This window comes from Microtus ochrogaster, unplaced genomic scaffold (assembly GCF_000317375.1).
Source record: "Microtus ochrogaster isolate Prairie Vole_2 unplaced genomic scaffold, MicOch1.0 UNK29, whole genome shotgun sequence".
In the NCBI taxonomy this organism is placed as follows: Eukaryota; Metazoa; Chordata; class Mammalia; order Rodentia; family Cricetidae; genus Microtus; species Microtus ochrogaster.
In genome coordinates this window covers 2,302,808-2,320,691 of record NW_004949127.1, presented here as the reverse complement: position 1 = coordinate 2,320,691, position 17,884 = coordinate 2,302,808, and the positions used below count along the sequence as shown (strand labels likewise).

Here is a 17,884-nt window from a genome sequence, read left to right as displayed (position 1 = left end):
TGTTCTTAGCACGCGTACACACAGAATAACACAACTGGACTTTGTGTTCTTAGCACGCGTACACACAGGATGACACAACTGGACTTTGTGTTCTTAGCACACGTACACACAGGATGACACAACTGGACTTTGTGTTCTTAGCACACGTACACACAAGATGACACAACTGGACTGTTCTTAGCATGTGTACACACAGGATGACACAGGCACTTTGCAGCGATCTTGCTTTTATCTTTTATGTTTTCTTCATCAGTCATCTTTTGCCACCAGTATCCCAGCACCATTACCCCATAATTTGTCCTTTGAAATAGTTTCTTTTTTGGGTTTTGATTTTTTTGTTTTGTTTTTCACAGGGTTTCTCTGTGTAGCAAGCCTGGATGTCCTGTAGATCAGGCTGGCCTAAAATTCAGATCCACCTGCCTCTGCCTCCTGCCTGCTGTGATTAAAGGCATTCCTCATCAAGACCAGCAAGATGTTCTTAGGAAAAAAAGACCAGCAAAGTAGGGATGGTTTAATTTTCAATTCCATCTTCCTGTTCTGACACACTGAGAGTTCTCAGGTGGCCTGCATTATATCATTTTAATTCCCACCAAAACAACCGAAAACTATACACACAGCCTGTTTTCCCCACATAGCTGTACGCAGGTGTGAATTAATGGAGATAATGGAGCTCCACCTCATTCATTCATTCATTCATTCATTCATTCATTCACGGTTCCCTGGTTCAGTACTCTAAACTCCAAGTTGGCGTTTGTTCTGGAATACAGTGATTTTTTCAAACACGCGTGCCCCTAGTTCCAGTACCTCGCAGATGTCTTCTCTTTTCACATCAAATAAAACCCATAGAACTAGAAAGGGGGGTCTTTGGAAGCTTTCTTTCTGGGGCCTGAAGCAGTAAAAACTCCCAGCTTCCTCCAGGTTTCCTGCTTAGTTCATTTATTCTAAAAAGAAGCAGTGGAACATTTGCATCCATCATTGTGTGTGTGGGAGCAAATAAGATTTTTTATGTACCTAGAGTTACTGGTTTTGCCATTTAGTAGAGAGACATCATTAACAATGAAAAAAGTATAAAAGCTATTTGAGTTGGGATAAAGAGCATTAAAGAAAGTAAGATTCTGGGAAGCAGACACTGTAGATTGTGGTTTCATTGAATTATAGAGTGGATGTACATATTCAAATCCCACTTCCATTATCAAGACTACTATTTTGATCAAATTACTTTACATTTCAGGGCCTCAGGTTTTGGGGGTTTTCTTTTTTTTTTCATCTTAAAATGTAAAAAAGAGGGAGAGGGAACTGGTATTGGTATGTAAAATAATATTGTTTTAAAAATGAAGAAAAGAAAACCAACATTAAACTGAACTATAGCACTGAAAAAAATGTAAAAAAAATACTTTATAGAGTTGATATATATGATGAGACAGTGTCTAGTAAATATTACCTGTGGGTTGATACTGTTGCTTCAAAAAATACCCAGTAACCAATTAGGTTATCACTGTTACCATCTTAATCACAGTTATTAATCTAGGTACCTATCATGTGTACATGTTTGTACACAGAACTTATATAATATGTGCATCATTAGGAGAGAAAGTCAGCACTGGAAGTCAGCGGTAAGAAGGTATTGTAAGCTGTGTGCCTGCTCTGTGAGGGAGATCACATGTCCTACGGGATTGCAGGAGACTGTGGTTGATTTCCTTTTACTCTCGCCCCACATTGGAACCCCAAAATGTTGTTTGGTTTTTACTCTATACTCTTTTGGGGGCCCACCACCCAGCTCCCAAATAAACCACCACATGTGGAGGCTTATTATTACTTATAAATGTCAGAATACCAAAATGTTTATTGGTTTTTTTGTTTTGTTTTGTTTTTACTCTTTACTCTTTGGGGCTCTTTGCTTTTTGCTGCCAGCCACCCAGCTCCCAAATAAATCATCCACGGAGGCTCATTTTTACTTATAAATGCCCTGCCTAAGCTTAGCTTGTTCCTAGCCTGCTTTTCTTAACTAAATTGTCTCATCTACCTTTTGCCTCTGGGCTGTTTCCTTTTCCTCTGTCTAGCTAGCTTTCCCTCTTACTCCAGGATGGCTGCCCTAGAGTCCTCCCCTCCTTGTTATCCCCTTGCTCCTCCCCTCTCTTCCTGCCAACCCTGCCACACCTATCCTTTCCCCTGCCTTGCTATTGGCTGTTCAGCTCTTTGTTAGACTATCTGATGTTCTAGACTGGCAAAGAACCACAGCTTCACAGTGTTCAACAGTAGCAACACATATTTACATTGTTAAATGTTCCACATCATACACAGAAGAAACACTTTAAAGTAATATTCTACAACAGGCTGGTGAACAAGATAAATGATAACATGGAAGCTGGCAGGTGAGGGTGAAGTCCCAGCATGAGAGTTTAAAGTTGAGGAGTTTGAGTGCTGGACTAATAATAAGGAAGACCCTTGAGCGGAGGAGATGGCTTAGTGGATAAAGGTGCTTGCTGCTTGGTGCTGTTCCCGCTCTGCAGCTCACAAGGTGAAAGGAAAGAACAAATTTTTACATGCTCTCCTCTGACTTCTGTATTTGCATTGAGATACAGTGGAGAGGGAGGGGGACTTGGCTGATTGGTTGATTTTGAAAGAGGAAGTCGCGGAGAGTAGGTAACTTATCCCATGGCAATATTCTGTCATTGTCTGCTGCCCTTACACACAATTGCCACTTTCGCAAGCGCTGTCTTGTGATTGGTTTGCTCAGGAAGTTTGTGTAGCTCTTCTTCATGTGGAATGTACGTTGTTGGACCTCAGCTCCGACTCCGGCATCTGACACCAGGCTGTGTTTCCTCTGCTTTACTGAGTGCCTTTGGCCTTGCTGACCTACATTCCTAAGAGGAATGCCCTTCTAGGATCCTGAGTAGCGTCAATTAAAGAGTTGACATTTTTAAACCTGTCACCTGAAGTCATACTTGTTGCTGTCTTTCCAACTTTATCTTCCATTAGTCCCAGTCTTCTACTATTTGAGCTACAGGGACTTTTGCTTGTCTAGATACTTAGCCCTCCTCTGAACGATTGCTTATGTGCTTCCTCAGCTTAGATGTCCTTCCTACTGTCTCAACAGTTTGAATCATATCTTCTTCCAGTCTTGGTCCAGATAGGTTCAGAAAGCATCTTCAGCAAATAACAGTCTCTAGGCAAGAAGGCAAGTGCTCACTTGCCCTTTGTAAATGACTTGGTCCTTTTGTTCCCATTATGAGTCATCCATTAGATATTTATGAACACTAACTATGTAACAAATATTGTTTCAGGTGCTAGTGATAAAGTGGGAGGGGACTACAAACTTTATTTTCATGGACCTTTTATTCTCCTGGGACTAATATTTATAATTTGATGAGAACACTTGGGGAATATTTTCTCTGTGAGCCTCTCTGAAGGAGTAAATAATAGGGAAGATAGAAATGACATACTGGTGTTTTAAGTATTTTATTTCTGGCATTGATCATCAGTATCTAAGTGGAAACCTTTGGTGACAATGCAAAATCCAGTTGAGACAGACTTTCCGGCAGGTAACTGTGACCCCCAGCTACTTGGGAAATACAGTTAGCCAGTGTAGGATTTCTGTCTGTCTTTCTTTTTTTCATGTCTTAATTTTTGGGGAATGAAACTTTTACACTACTGTCCGAGAACTCCCATAGGACAAATGTCCAAACTTAAAGTACATGTCAAATTGCCTTTATAGATAACTATGTAGAAAATTACCTTCTTAAAGTTCTAACTCTCAGAATTGTATGACTTAAAGTACACCACAATATGATAACTTCCTGGTGATCTGATCAAGCTGAGCAGAGCTATTTTTAGAACTCTTTGCCTGATTCAAACACAGTCATATTTGCGGGGAAAAGCATGGTACTGGTTTTCAGGGAAAGACAAAGAAGACGGGAGCATTTTCTAATGCAGTAGAACTGTAGTAGGACTTAAATGTTCTCTCAGCTTGGTTACCTTTCATTTCAGGACTTTTGCATTATTATCTTCAAAGTATTAGTAATACGACAGGAAAAGCATGAGGTCTTCGTTCAGTGCACACTGGATCTGCCGCTACGAGGGTGGGGTAGCCAATGAAGCGCACGTGATCCTTATGGACTCACTACGTCAGGAAGAGGACAGAACACTGAGGGTTGAGTTTCTTTATAGCCCGGCGGTGGTGGCACACGCCTTTAATCCCAGCACTCGAGAGGCAGAGGCAGGCGGATCTCTGTGAGTTCGAGACCAGCCTGGTCTACAAGAGCTAGTGCCAGGACGGGCTCCAAAGTCACAGAGAAACCCTGTCTCGAAAAAAAAAAAAAAGAAAGAAAGAAAGAAACTGTAGTTAACTAAACCAGGCTTATCTGGGAAATAGACTAGGAACAAAACTTGTCTGCTAAACAGTAATAACCTGTGCTAGATAAAATTAACTATGGATATGCTCAATTTATTCTGCATATTGGGAGAAATTTGTTTTAAACCATGCTAATTTTTTGCTTTTGAGAATTGTGTAATATCTTTAAAGATGTATGTGATTCACGTCATAATTGAATATGAATTTATATACATTTTATTGGTAGACATTTCTTCAAGTTCAGCTTAGCTGAAATACTTAATAGCCAGTGTCCTACATTACTGCAGAAGCTAAACATACTTTTGTTTGAGTCTTACAGAGAGTGCACAGGCTCAGTAAACTTTGATCTGCTTCAGGGTTGTGGCTGCTTCCATCTTAAAGCGAGTTTATGAGAGTGGCTGATGTGATGCAGTTGTTTCTAGTAAAATCAGACCAGCTATAAGGAGCCCAGCGAAGTCAGTGTTTGAGGAACTCTATGAGAAACAGACTCCACTGTGAAGACCGACTGGTGGGCACTGGCTGAGTCAATCCCATCGCAGATCTCTGAGCAGCCATGGGACAAAATGGTTTCCACATTGACATCAGTAGATGGCGTTTTAGATTTTATCAGCAGAAAAAATAGATACCTTGTACACACAGTAGCCACTTTTAAAGCATTAACATGATGCTTTCTGAACCGATCCTTCCTGATGCAAACCCATCTGTGGCAAGGTGCGCAGAATGTGGTGTTTTATTTTCTTAAAACCTGAGTTCATTAAAAATGAGAACAAATCAGATGTAAAAGTCAGCATATAATATAAAGAATTATATCTGCATACAATGACAGCCTGTTCTGGTTCATTACACATGTGCGAGGAAGAGAGACACAATGAGAGCTGGCCTTGAGTTCAAACCCCATAATGCAGAGTTGTTCTTGTACTAGTCGTCTGGAGTTTAGGATCTAGGAAAATAACTTTATGCTGTGAGCTTATGTGTAAAGGGAAACTGGTATAACCGGTAGATATTCCTTCCTTCCTTCCATTTTTCCTTCCTTCTTCCTCCCTCCCTCCCTCCCTCCCTCTTTCCAGTCTGTCATTTTGGAACAACACCAATAATTTTCTAAGTATTATAGTCAGTTAACTCTATGCCTGGCCCCCTTCCTAATTTACAACTTAGATTAGAACACACGTTGCAATAAAACTCAGCCTTGACTGAGCTGCCTCCATATTGCCATTAGTGCAACAGTGTCGTGAAACATGATGATTTGAATCGATGCTTAGCAGACAGGAGTGGCCAATAATAGTACTTCAAAGAACTGGGAACACCGTGAAAGGGAAAACTGAGTCATGGTGCTCTTCACCGTTCCATCTGTTGAGGGTAGTGCTGCTTTTTGGCATCATCGCCTCGTTATGGAGAAAACTTGCTTGTCATTGACTGAGACAGTTACGTTGTGTGGGATTGTGTGGGATAACATTTGGCTTAGAGAAAATAGAGCATTAAAAGCCTTTGTTTATATTCAAGCTTATACCTTGATTCTTTATTAAGTTTCAGTTTTGTTGTAGTTTAAGACAGTCAGGTGTACCCAAAGCCTTTCCTAGAACTTGCTAAAAGACCAAATATGGCTTTTGGACTCTGAATCCTCTTGCCTTTACCTTCCAAGTACTGGGATTACAGGCATGTACTACCACCCCAAGCTTAAATTTACTTAAAAAAAAATTGACTGGGCTTGCTGAAGGGAGTTTTTCATATGAATGTCTATTCTATTTTTTTAATTTACTTTACCACGGGCTGAGGCTGCAGCCCAATGGTAGAGCACTTGCCTAGCGTGTGTGAGATCCTGGGTTCACTCCCAAGTACCATGAAAATATTTAATGCCCAAAGATAAATGTTACCTAGCATATCAGTGAGTGGAAATAGTAATTCACCATAATTTTCTGATCTGTGATACTGAAAATTTGGAAGTATAAAAATATACTAGTTTCTTAATAAAATTAATACAATTTGCTATTTACATAAACTCTCCAATGTGGGCAATCTTTGTATCAAAGTCCAGTAACAACTTCTTCCAGCCCCAGCATGCCATACCATTCCATAAATATTTAGATAATGAAGCGCATGAGTTTTCTCAAGTTTATAAATACGCTCATTTGTAATTTCAGGATGCTGTGACCACTCCTCCCTTTTAACTGTATTTGATTTTGTGAGGCAGACATGATGTTTACTTGTTTGAAGCACTGCTGAGTTTGAGTCAGGGCAGTAAAATTAGGATACATGTCACAGTGATACACAGATGTGGTTGAAACTTTGATTCTGTGGTTTTACACTTGACTTTTTATAATTTATAAGATGTGGAAAATGAACTCCTAATTGGAAAAGGCTCTTTTGATCAAGGTCAGAGTCGAGTGTTGCCTGTTACAGGGTGTGTCACTGCTGTGCCACACCTGCAGTTTCTGTGAGGGAGAACATGGCGTGTCCACTTGGCCTATGTGGACATGCTTCTGCTCACCATATAGTGACCGTTGGACAGAAATGTAAGGCGGTCGTGCAGAGTGGTAGGTTGGAGTGACAGCTAAGTTTCTCTTTATTGTCATCCATCAGCGCAAACATTAACATAGTCCTCGACAGAGCTCAGGAGTTTGCTTCCACACATTTCTTCATGTAAGCTATTTGAACATAAATTTATAGTATTTGTGTTAATCAAGCTGGTGTGTGTGTGTGTGTGTGTGTGTTGGTGTGGTTTGAGGTTTGTGTGAAACAGGGTCTCATCTTCCACCCTGGCCTCAAACTCATATTGTTCCTATCTCCACTTCCTAGATGTCAGGAATGCACTCGCGTGCACCACACCTAGCTAGGGCTGCTTTTTAGAGCCATTGTTGAAATGCTGACGTGACCCATCTTATCTTTCCTGTTCCAGAACGTCACTGATGAGCGCCTCACTAGAATAAGGAGAAACCCTTCACTTGGTTATTGGATGCTGTCCCCTTACCAATGTGCTCGAGTCACTTCCCCGGGGCGCTGTGGAGGGCTAGGAAACACACCTGTCTACATTAAGAGGAATTAGCTGCAGTTCTCGCTCTACCCTCTTTCAGCACCATCTCCATGTGCTGGTTGTCTGCATAGCCCTGAAAGGATGGGGAAATGCGCTGAAATCTTGTAAGAAGGAAACTATCAGCATGACATGTTTTCCCAGCTATTGGAAACCTTCTTCTATTGGAACCCACTGATAGTGAAACTGTAGAATTCCTGTGATTTAAGTGCCATCTGGTTGTGCTCAAGGCTTTAAAGCTGTTATCTCCACATAAAATTTCAGAGTCCTATACTTTTTTCTTCACCAAACTATCCATTTTTAAGCCACAAATATTTTTCCATCTCTTTCAGATTTTATCTAAAAGTATATTTTAGCAGTATTTTTAAAAGTTCTTAAACAATAACAATTTATCTTGATGGATGGCCTGCTGTGCTTTTTCATTTTATTTTAATTAGCCATTGTGGAACCAAATTCCCTTTTGTTTTAGTCTTTGGAATAGTGTTTAATTATTGTTATCATGCCAGATATCTTAAAGGTTATTTTACCAATACAGTTTCATTTAACATAACCCATATGGAATCAATAGTCTAGTTTCCTAAAGTGAATGCTTGGAAAATCTTACATTCACATGCTAGACTACACAGCCTTTCCTCATTAGTTGGAAAGTCCGGGGATTTTGGCACAGGTTCTGTGTGGAAGCATTGTGCAGCTTTTATATGGATTTTGTTTTTAGCCTTTGATGACACTGTTTAGAATAGGAAGTATCTAATAAGTAAAGCATTTTGTCTCAAGTGCTGCCAGTGTGTTTAATATATGCCTGGAGGTCTGAAACATTATCTTCTTCACTACAGTAATATGCATTTAATTCTCTGCAAGCAGAAGGTCGAACTTTTAAAAGGGATGCAAAGTACATTTTCAAACAGAATAATTCAAAACATATGGAACAGGGGACCAGAGTTATGTACAGTTGGTTTTTATGGTTTAATCGTGATCATGTTAATGCACACCAGTAGCTAATTAAAGAAAACTTTTATTGTCCATTTTAAATAAGTTAGGTAAAGAGTAGAAGGCCTGCTGTAACAGCACTGCCCAGAGAGACAGCTGGTTTTGAGAACGGAGTCACCTTGCACAGTAACAAACAAAAGTTACCTGGAGATGGTTACACCGTGAACTTCAGTTTTCCTCAGAGCAGTGGTAAACTTGGTGATGCCCAAGTTTAGAGCCCAACACAATGAATCAGAAAGTGGTTTTTAACAGTGGGCCAGAGCTTCCTTAACTGGACAGCTAAATCTACAGTGAGCTGAGACAAACTGCTGGATTTTCAAACATGTCTCAATATTCACCTCATTGTGGTGCTTGGAAATTTAGAAAAATGGAAGAAATCCAGACTTTTAACTAGAGTTCCCATTTTAAGAAATGATTTTTTAACACTGCAAAATTTTTACCTCTTTTTCTCCCAAGGACAGACAGTCTTTCGTCTTCAGGCCACTTACTCAGAGTCCCGTTGTGGTCAGTAGTGAGAAGAACAAGCTCTTGTGAAACCTGTGTTGAGGAGCCCTTGTCCTGATTCTCGCTGCAGACTGCACACTCGCTTTCCTTGCCTTTCCAAGCAGTATCGGTGTTTTGTGTTTCCATGTTAACACCTATAGTTCTAGGGAAGACTAGATTTTAAACATCCCTCTGAAAATCAGAAGCAAATTCTTCATGTATAAACACTGCAGCCTCGGTATGAAATTGCGGCTGAGTTTCCTGATTGAGACACAAAAACAACTTATGAGACATGAGCATTTGGTTGGGGTTTGCCATCGAGCCCAACCTGCAGATTTACTAAACTGTATAAAACTTGGTTTATAATGCCTCAAAATGCGGCACTAATCCTTGTTACTGAAGTACTTGTATTGCTTTTTCAAATGTTATTTGAAATTTTGCAGTTGGAAATGTATCTGGAGGTATATTTGAAAATTTTGACATAGTGGCATAATGCTTGAAAATGAATATTATCTTGAAAACAAGCAACTTCATTTTTACGTGGTTTCTAAACTAAGCCTGTTTGTTCACATATTCCAAGAATACTAACAAGGTGTTTCTTTTTACTTACAAACTGCCAGCCTTCTCCTCAATGACCTATTGCCCTTTCGCCTCAGTTTATTCAGCTGTAAAATGGAATAGCAGTATTTTCTCCTCAAAAGATGAATCAATTAGAGAATACAGTGTATATAATATGTAACAATATGTAGCAAACAATAAACACACTTGTTCCCAATCTGAGACATTATATAGTGGGAGAAGTTGAACAGCATGGAAGGGAAGGGAGAAAGCTAAGCTGCACCCAAAAGAATTGTATAAATAATATCATTTTTATAATGAGGAGGTTGTTTTCACTTACTGTACATAAAGTTCTTTATTTTTATATTCAGTACATCACCTCACTGGGGGCTGTCAGTCCCCTCACTGGGGGCTCTGTCAGCCTCGCACGTTGATGCTCCAGTGCGAGAAGGAATTCCTCCAGAGACTAAGAGGACTGCTTGCCGTATGCTCAGCTCACAGTGTGCAGGATGCAGAGCCCCACAGGCTCGTGAATGAGTCTGTGAAAGGCTTTCAGAGCTCAGGACTGGGAGTCTTCCCACACGTGTGTTTGTGTCTTAACAGTAGTAAACTCAGTCTGCTATGTGATTTGTTTTCAGTTACTAGTATAGGAAGAACAATTGTCACTGCATCTTCTTCAGTGTATTGAGGACATATTACTACTTATGCAGCGATAGAGATCATATCATCTAAGTTCTTCACCTGAAAAAGCTACAGACCTATAGCAGCTGCCTAGGTTAGGGGATTGCCTATGTGCCAGGCTCTAATATTTTATGAGACTGCATTCCCAAATCCCTGTACCAACTCTGTGAGGAATAATTAATTCTATCTTATGCATTTCCTTACAGAGGTGATGTGGGATTCCCCTCTGTATGCTGTGAATATGTTTTATTACCATTGGTTAATAAAGAAGCTACTTTGGGCCTATAGCAGTACAGAATAGAGCAAGGTAGAATTCCAAGCATAGATAGAGGAGAAAAGAAGGCAGGGTCAGAAAGACGCATGTAGTTGCTGCCTTACCAGTAAACCATGAGCCTCGTGGTAAAATATAAAATAATAGAAATGGGTTAATTTAAGATGTAAGAGTTAGTTAATAAGAAGCCCGAGCCAATAGGCCAAGCAGTGTTTTAATTAATTTAGTTTCTGTATAATTATTTTGGGTCTGGGTGGCCAAGAAACAAATGAGCAGTCTCTGTCAACACAGGTTTGCAATTTTGTTCAAAGTCCTGTAATTAGAGAGTGTTGGACTTGGTCTCAGGTTTGTCTGACTCCAGTGCCCATACAGAGCTATGCCTCACTATTACTTACAAGAATCTCTGAGAAATATGAGCACCAGTAGACACTCTCACAGTTGTAGGAATGTGGAGTATTAATATATAGCCAGCTGCATGGGATATCCTGCTGTACCTGTAGTTTGAATGTATCTTTATATGTGTGTCTAATAGCCCATTGTTTTGGGAGCATGATTAACCAACATAGGAGAAAATAATGCAATCAAGAAAAGTACTAAATACAGTATGTAGAATGCCACTGTGGGCACAGAAGTGCATTGTTTGCCACAAGCCTTTTGCAAGGAGGAGTGCACACTAAAATAAGGATACAGAACACAGTACAATGTAAACAGTGGCACAGCCACTCAGTGCAGCACAGTGTTGCCTCCTCTCCCCTGTGTCACATGAATGCGAGAGATCCATTGCATTAGCACATGCAGGATATCACAGAGAAACAGCAGTTGTGGGAACTCTGGCTTATATGCAGTCCGCCATCTCACCATACTGTTCTAAACTATCTGATATTAATACCACAGCGCGTTTTAGCATGATATAATTTATGCTGTAGGAGAATTGTGTGATGTACTAAGATCACCAAAAAGGGCAAGTTTTGATGGCTGACCCTTTGCCAGCTGTGGCCAGCACAGTGCAGTGCGGGTTAGGGCAAGAACACAAAATAGGTAGAGTGACTTCAGAAAACACGGTTCCCTCTAAGACTAGGGATACACTGTTTAGTTTCAAATAGATAACATTTTGTGCTTCTCAGTTTACCAGAGTCAAGATAACCGTTGTTGGCAAGCCTTTCAAAAGTGTGCCCTTGTTATCTTTGTTATCTGCTATTTAACACTTTAGCTAAGAGTCTTCGGCAGTCAGCTTACAGTAATCTGAAGCATTTGACAAAATATTTTTTAACCAAATTGGAATCTAAAGACTGATAGATAACACTCGGGGTTACACTGAGCTTTAGGACAGTTCCTCCGTTACCCGCTGCCGTGGTCCTGATGCAGTCCTTCTGGAAAGGTTGGACACACTCGGTGACCTCACAGGTTTTCGTGCTGCTTACATTGTAGCTTCACTCCTGGGAACCTGCCCTGAAAGTTCTTACAATTTCACACGGATGTTTATTGGCAAGAATTAAAAGCTCAAACTTCTAATTATGTAGAAATTGTTGAAAAATTACTCTTTTAAATCAACTGTGTGCAGCTCTTTACAGGTTCTTTTAAAAGGTACTCATGGATGAGGCTAAGGCAGGAGAGACAGACAGACAGACAGAGCGAGAAAGAGAGAGACTGTTTGACTGTGTGTGTGTTTGGGGCCTGCTTGACTCTAGAGAACTCAGCAAGTGTGGGCTACATGGCAAGACCCTGCCACAGAAACAAAGCAACGCACAAGGATAGAAATGGGTTTCAAATTTGTCTCATCAATATAATTATAATCACAAAAGGGCCTGTGCAGCAGAAAAAAATACTGAATATGTTATCCTGTTGATGATACTTGCTAATGCAGTGGGACTAGGGAAGGTTTGTTTTCCTTTCCTTATTTCTATGGATTCTCCATGTTTATATGGATTAATCTGCATCACTTCAAAGGGAAGCAAATGAAACACCCAGTGCCCACTAGGTTGTTAGGGGTCCTGGAAGGAGAAGCTGAAGCCTCGGAGGACTCTGCCCATCTGCTGCCACCAACATGGCCTTCCTTCTCCACGGGGAGTCAGAGGCCTTCAGTACTGAGTTGTTGGTTCACCTTTCCCTCCTCCCAAGTCCTGTTGTAGAAAAAGATAAATTAACATCTTTTTAAATGTCGTGCAGTTATTTTAATTTGATCTTTGCCCTTCAAAGTCTGAACTTCTTTTATTTTCCTTTTCTTTTTGTTCAAAATCCTATAAACTAGTCTTAGAATAAGGATGAAAAGCACAGTAAAATCTGCAGCCATGTGGAATTTATGTTTACCAACAATAACCCTGATTGGAGGCTGGAATCATTTATTATATAATTTGGGGGATTATTTTAAGGTTACTAAAGTAATTATTTGGAGTAGCATTTTAAAAGCTGATTTGTATTAATATAAAGTGAGAAACAATGACACTCAGAAGTACATTTTAATGAAGGAAATTTGATATTTGTTCTCAAGAATTTCTTGGCATTGATTTCAGGCTTCTTGACTATCGGGGAAACTGAGGCATAAGGATTGCTGTGAATTTCAGTCTGCACAGCATGGTTTCAGGCTAGCTCAGGCCAAGGAGCAAGGAAGGCCCTTTCTAAAAAAAAAAAAAAGATTTCCCTTATCTTATGAGGTGATTCTGGGGTAGGGAACTTTCACATAGCTTTTGTGGTTGTTGTGGCTTTAAGATATACTAGGTCCATTTTACGTTCCTTTAAACAGCTTATTTAAATAACATTGTTCATATAGTGACACTTGATACATAACTACTTTGACATATCTGCTTGTTTTTTCTTAGATCTCTAAACAAGAACAGAAGAAAATGGACACATTTGATGGAGGCGTGGCTGAAACTTGTTCCCGACACAGCGGCGCTCAGGACAGTGGAATCGGCAGTGACAGCGTTAAAATCCAGATTGTGCAGATAGAGCAGTGCAGCGGTGCCAGTCAGCACCGCATAGCCCGGCCCTCCCACCAGTCCTCCATCGTGAAGAACCTCAACTTCATTCCCTTCGACATATTTATTACGGCCAGTAGGATCTCACTAATGACCTATTCCTCGGTGCCCTTACCCAAGTCCGCAGTACCAGAACAGAAGGAGGATGGGACCACAGGCAAGAATTCCCTAAACCTCCCAGAAGTTGATGCTGACGTAGCTAAGCCTAACCAGGCATGCATCTCCATGGTGACTGCTGAAGATCTCTTAAGTGGTAGCAATTTTTTGCCTTCAGGAAAAAAAATAAGGGTTCTCTCCCTTGAAAGCCTGCATGCGTCCACACGGTCATCTGCTAGACAAGCACTTGGTGTCACTGTTGTCAGGCAGCCTGGCCGAAGAGGAACCGGTGACATAGAGCTCCATCCGTTTCTCTACTTGATTGTCTCCCAGCCTTCCTTGCTTCTGAGTTGTCACCACAGGAAACAGAGAGTGGAAATGTCCATCTTTGACGCTGTGCTTAAAGGTGTGGCCCCTGACTACAGGTGTGCAGGTAAGATCCTTGGGATAGACTCGGGTCGCTCGCACTGCTAGGTGGAGGGTTCGTTCCGGTTTCAAGATGATCAAACAGGAACAGCCGACGGATCAGACATGCTTTCTCCTCACAGAGTATGGTAAATACATGTCTGCAACTGACTTGAGTATTTATACTGTGGGTATTGGTAAATGCCATCAAAATAGGTCTGCTATTCTGGGAATTATTTGTTATCATTAACTGGCAACTCCTGTCTTCCTTCTTCAAACATTCTCATCATGAGTCCCTGTGATGTGATAGGTGTATTACATCTAATTCAAGGCACTGGAGAGCTCAGGACTTACATTTTTATCTGAGGACTTCTGCCTAATTAAGTGATGCTTCTTTACAGTTCGAATTAGCATTGGTTGGAACTTGGTACAGATTAGAATAGCAAATCTTAATTCCCATCACTTCCTCAAAGTCACTTAACTACAGTCTCTTATGTAGGTAGGCATCTTCAGTGGCTCTGCTAAGGGATAAATGGGAAATACAGGGAAGAATGGGGGCAGGCAGGAGCTGATAAGAACATCTCTAGCATCTTCCCAAACTTGCACTGTAGATAGGCAAAATCACAGCTCATATTCTGTATGCAGAGTCTGCTTGTTCATTCTAGGCTTCCCCTACCTGAAATAGTCACACAGAAACTATATTAATTGCAATGCTATTTGGCCAATAGGCTAAACGTATTTCTAATTAGCTCTTACATCTTAAATTAACCCATTTTTATTGATCTGTGTATTGTCACATGGTTGTGGCCTACTGGTAAGGTTCTGACTGGCATCAGGCATCTGTCTCCTGCAGTGGCTACATGTCTTCTCTGTGACTCCACTTACTCTCTTTATATATCTTTTCCAGCCTGATTATATTCTGCTAAACCATTGCCCAAAAGAAGCTTCTTTATTAACCAGTGGCAATAAAACATATTTATAGCATACAGAGGGGAATCCCACCACATCAACACTCTTTACTTACTTCAAGCTCCTATGGGTATGCTGTGAGTGTGTGTGTATGCATGTGTGCGCACACACACATGAGGCAAGCAAATAGTCCATAGTAACAAATGGAAACTGCCAATGATGGGTTTTACTTTTTCAAAAATATAGAAATAGGTTTGACTTAATCTATTCTATTAGTATATTTCTAAACCATATGTCTATGTCTTTTTGTCTAAATTTGTATTCAAGGTTATAAGAGCTGAAAGCAAAGAAACGTATTTGGATGATAATATCTTCTTAGAATAAAGAATAAGGAAAGATTAAGGTATATCTTTCACGGGTTGGAGGTAAGGTGTAGGACCCAATCACAGTGGAGAAGCTAGAGAAAATGCCATGGGCCTGTGTTTGTGTGTAATGACCCTCTGGAGCTAGTCACCCTTACGTGATACAAATACAGCAATTCTTGATTACAGCCAAGTACTGCTAGTGTAGTATATACTTTACAACATCATGTTTCTTAGAAGTTAGTCTAGCACTTTGAGGAAATGTGTTAGAAACCAAAACCGCAAGTAGTTAAAGTACAACTGTAGCTGTCACTGGGCACTGCACCAAGAACTGTCCTGTTTTAATACATTCTCTCATTTCACCCTAATAATAACAACTCTGTGAGGAATCTTAGGTTTCTTATTACAGATGGAGGAACTAGGAGAGGAAAGTTTAGAGAAGTAATTGCCCAGAGTCACAGCTGTGGTGAGAACAGCTACAGCCTGAGGAAAGCTGTGAAGCCATTGTCTCCTCCAGACTTCCTTCCACACAGATTGTACAAATGGTTCCCCCATTTGTCTGTTAAATGTGTCCAGTAATGTGACTATCTAATACAGCCTATCTTCACATTCTGGTGCTATTATAGGATGTAGAATTATCTGATAGGACAGTTGTGATGAAAAGAGATAATTGTCAATATTCTAAGGTACTAATCCTAATATTTTCTAGCATTAAGTCTAGTACATAAGCGGCCCTAATAAATGTTTATTATTACTGATTTCATCACTGTTGTGTGGCAGAGAGATTACTAAGCTTGGAAACAGAACGCTGGACTTTCATTATGAGCCCTGCCATGAGCTGGCATCTGTCCTGTGCAGGCTCTTCACTTCTTGTGTTTCACTGCCTCATCTTCTGAATGGGATTGTACAGATTGTCAACAAGGACAGTTGATTCCAGTCTACAGTTTCCTCTCTCTGCCTTTTCAGAGCTATAATCGATAATCAATCCATACTGTTTAAGAAGAAAGCCTCAAAAATGTTGGGTTAAAATCTCTAGGCAAGCAGTGGACCAGTTTAATAGCCCCGTTGACTTTTGAAGATACAGATTTTCTTTGATACACAAGAAAACACTAGTTTTCTTAGTGTTTTAAAGACTTTTTACTAAATATTACTGAAATTGTCATTCAAAACTGGACTTTGGAAAGTTCAGCTGGTCCACTTGGATGAACTGATGAGCTCCTGTTATTAATTTAGTCATCAGAGCAGAGAGTGTGAAGCACTTCCCCACATCCCTAAAAGAACGCAGTCGTCCTAAGGTAGAATTTTACACATAAAAACCGTGCATGGCTATTCTGTTACCGTTCATGGGGATGAAGGGAGGAGGAGGGAAATGGAAGTGGCTAACTCTGGGCTTGAGTGTAAGCAAGAGTCCTTGTCTAAAGTGGATTGCTAGAAGGAAGCTAGCTTTGCAAAAAAGTTTAGGAGGAAAATTCAAAACCAGCAGACGTTAAAAATCAGAGAAAAAGCAGGTTGTATCTTTCTACATTGTTCATATTTTTTTGATATTTAAATGAAGATTTTACTGAAGTAATAGCCAAGCAGTAGTGAATTTAACGTGTACGTATATGCTGGTTGGGAAGAGTGGACTTGGCTGAGGAATTTTTTTCATTAACCAGGCCTTTGGGCACGTCTCTGGATGCAGTTTCTTGATTGATAATTGATATAGCACACCCTATCCCATTGTGGGTGGTTCTACCCGTGAGCAGAGAGGCCTTGGCTGTGAACAATCCTGTAGGTAGTGTTCTCTGGGGTCCCTGCTGAAGTTCCTGCCTCAGGTTCCTGGCTGCACTCCTTCCTTGCTTCCCTCAGTTATGGACATAACCTGTAACCCTTTTTTTCCTGTGGTGCTTCTGTCATGGGGTTTACCACCACAACAGAAAGCAGACTAGAACAATATGCTTCTCAATGGCTTTATTAAATCAATGTTTTGAACAAACTACAGTTCTTAAGGAGTTATTATTTGGGTTTAGAGAATTATTTTTGTATTTATTTAGTTAGTTTTTAACTAAAACACATTTATTATAATTGTTTATTGATTTCCATGATGGTCATAAGCCACTACTGCAAATACTGTTGTATATCTTATATATTTATATTTATGTATCCTTTATAGGAGGGTCCTGTGTAGCAAAGAATTTTGTTTCCCTTTTTTAAAGGGCACATTATGTTTAGAGAATAATCTTTAAGAAGATAAAAATAAATGATTTATTTAAGAATATTTAGTGTTTAGTTTTTGTCAACCTGACACAAGCATAAATTTTCTGAGAAAGGGGACCTCAGCTGAGAAAACACCTCCATCAGATTGGCCTGTGGGCAAGACTGTGGGGGCATTTCATTGATTAATGGTTGATGCGTGAAGACTTAGCCTACTGTGATGACACCCGTGGGCAGGTGCCTTGGGTTATCCAAGAAACCAATCCAGTAAGCTGCACCCTTCCATGGTCTCTGCTTTTTTCTGCCTTCGAGTTCCAGTTGGACTGACCCTCAGGATAAACTGGAAGTTGGAAGCTTAAATCTACCCTTTTCTCCCCACGTAGCTTTTGGTCATGGTTGTATATCAGGAGGCAAACTTATAAAACAAAATTAGCATTATTGAAGACTTTATTTAACTCATGATGTGACATCTAATTCATTTTATTCATTAATTTGTGTTAAAAAGGCAAAACAATCCATGCCAGGGTCCTAGTCATCGTAGACAATAGGCGTCTAGAGTTCAGACTGTTCCCACATGAAATCACCCTA

At 40.2% G+C, this 17,884-nt stretch overlaps 1 protein-coding gene across 5 annotated transcripts in view; it reads left to right on the top strand.

The window, feature by feature from the left end:
- Vps13b (vacuolar protein sorting 13 homolog B) overlaps positions 1–17,884 on the top strand; it is a 441,647-nt gene that overhangs the window by 266,364 nt on the left and 157,399 nt on the right. For all 5 annotated transcript variants that reach the window (XM_026789767.1, XM_026789768.1, XM_013354110.2 and 2 more), the window contains exon 34: positions 13,173–13,860. In XM_026789767.1, the coding sequence (XP_026645568.1) occupies positions 13,173–13,860 (688 nt within the window). The remainder of the gene's footprint in view (positions 1–13,172; positions 13,861–17,884) is intronic.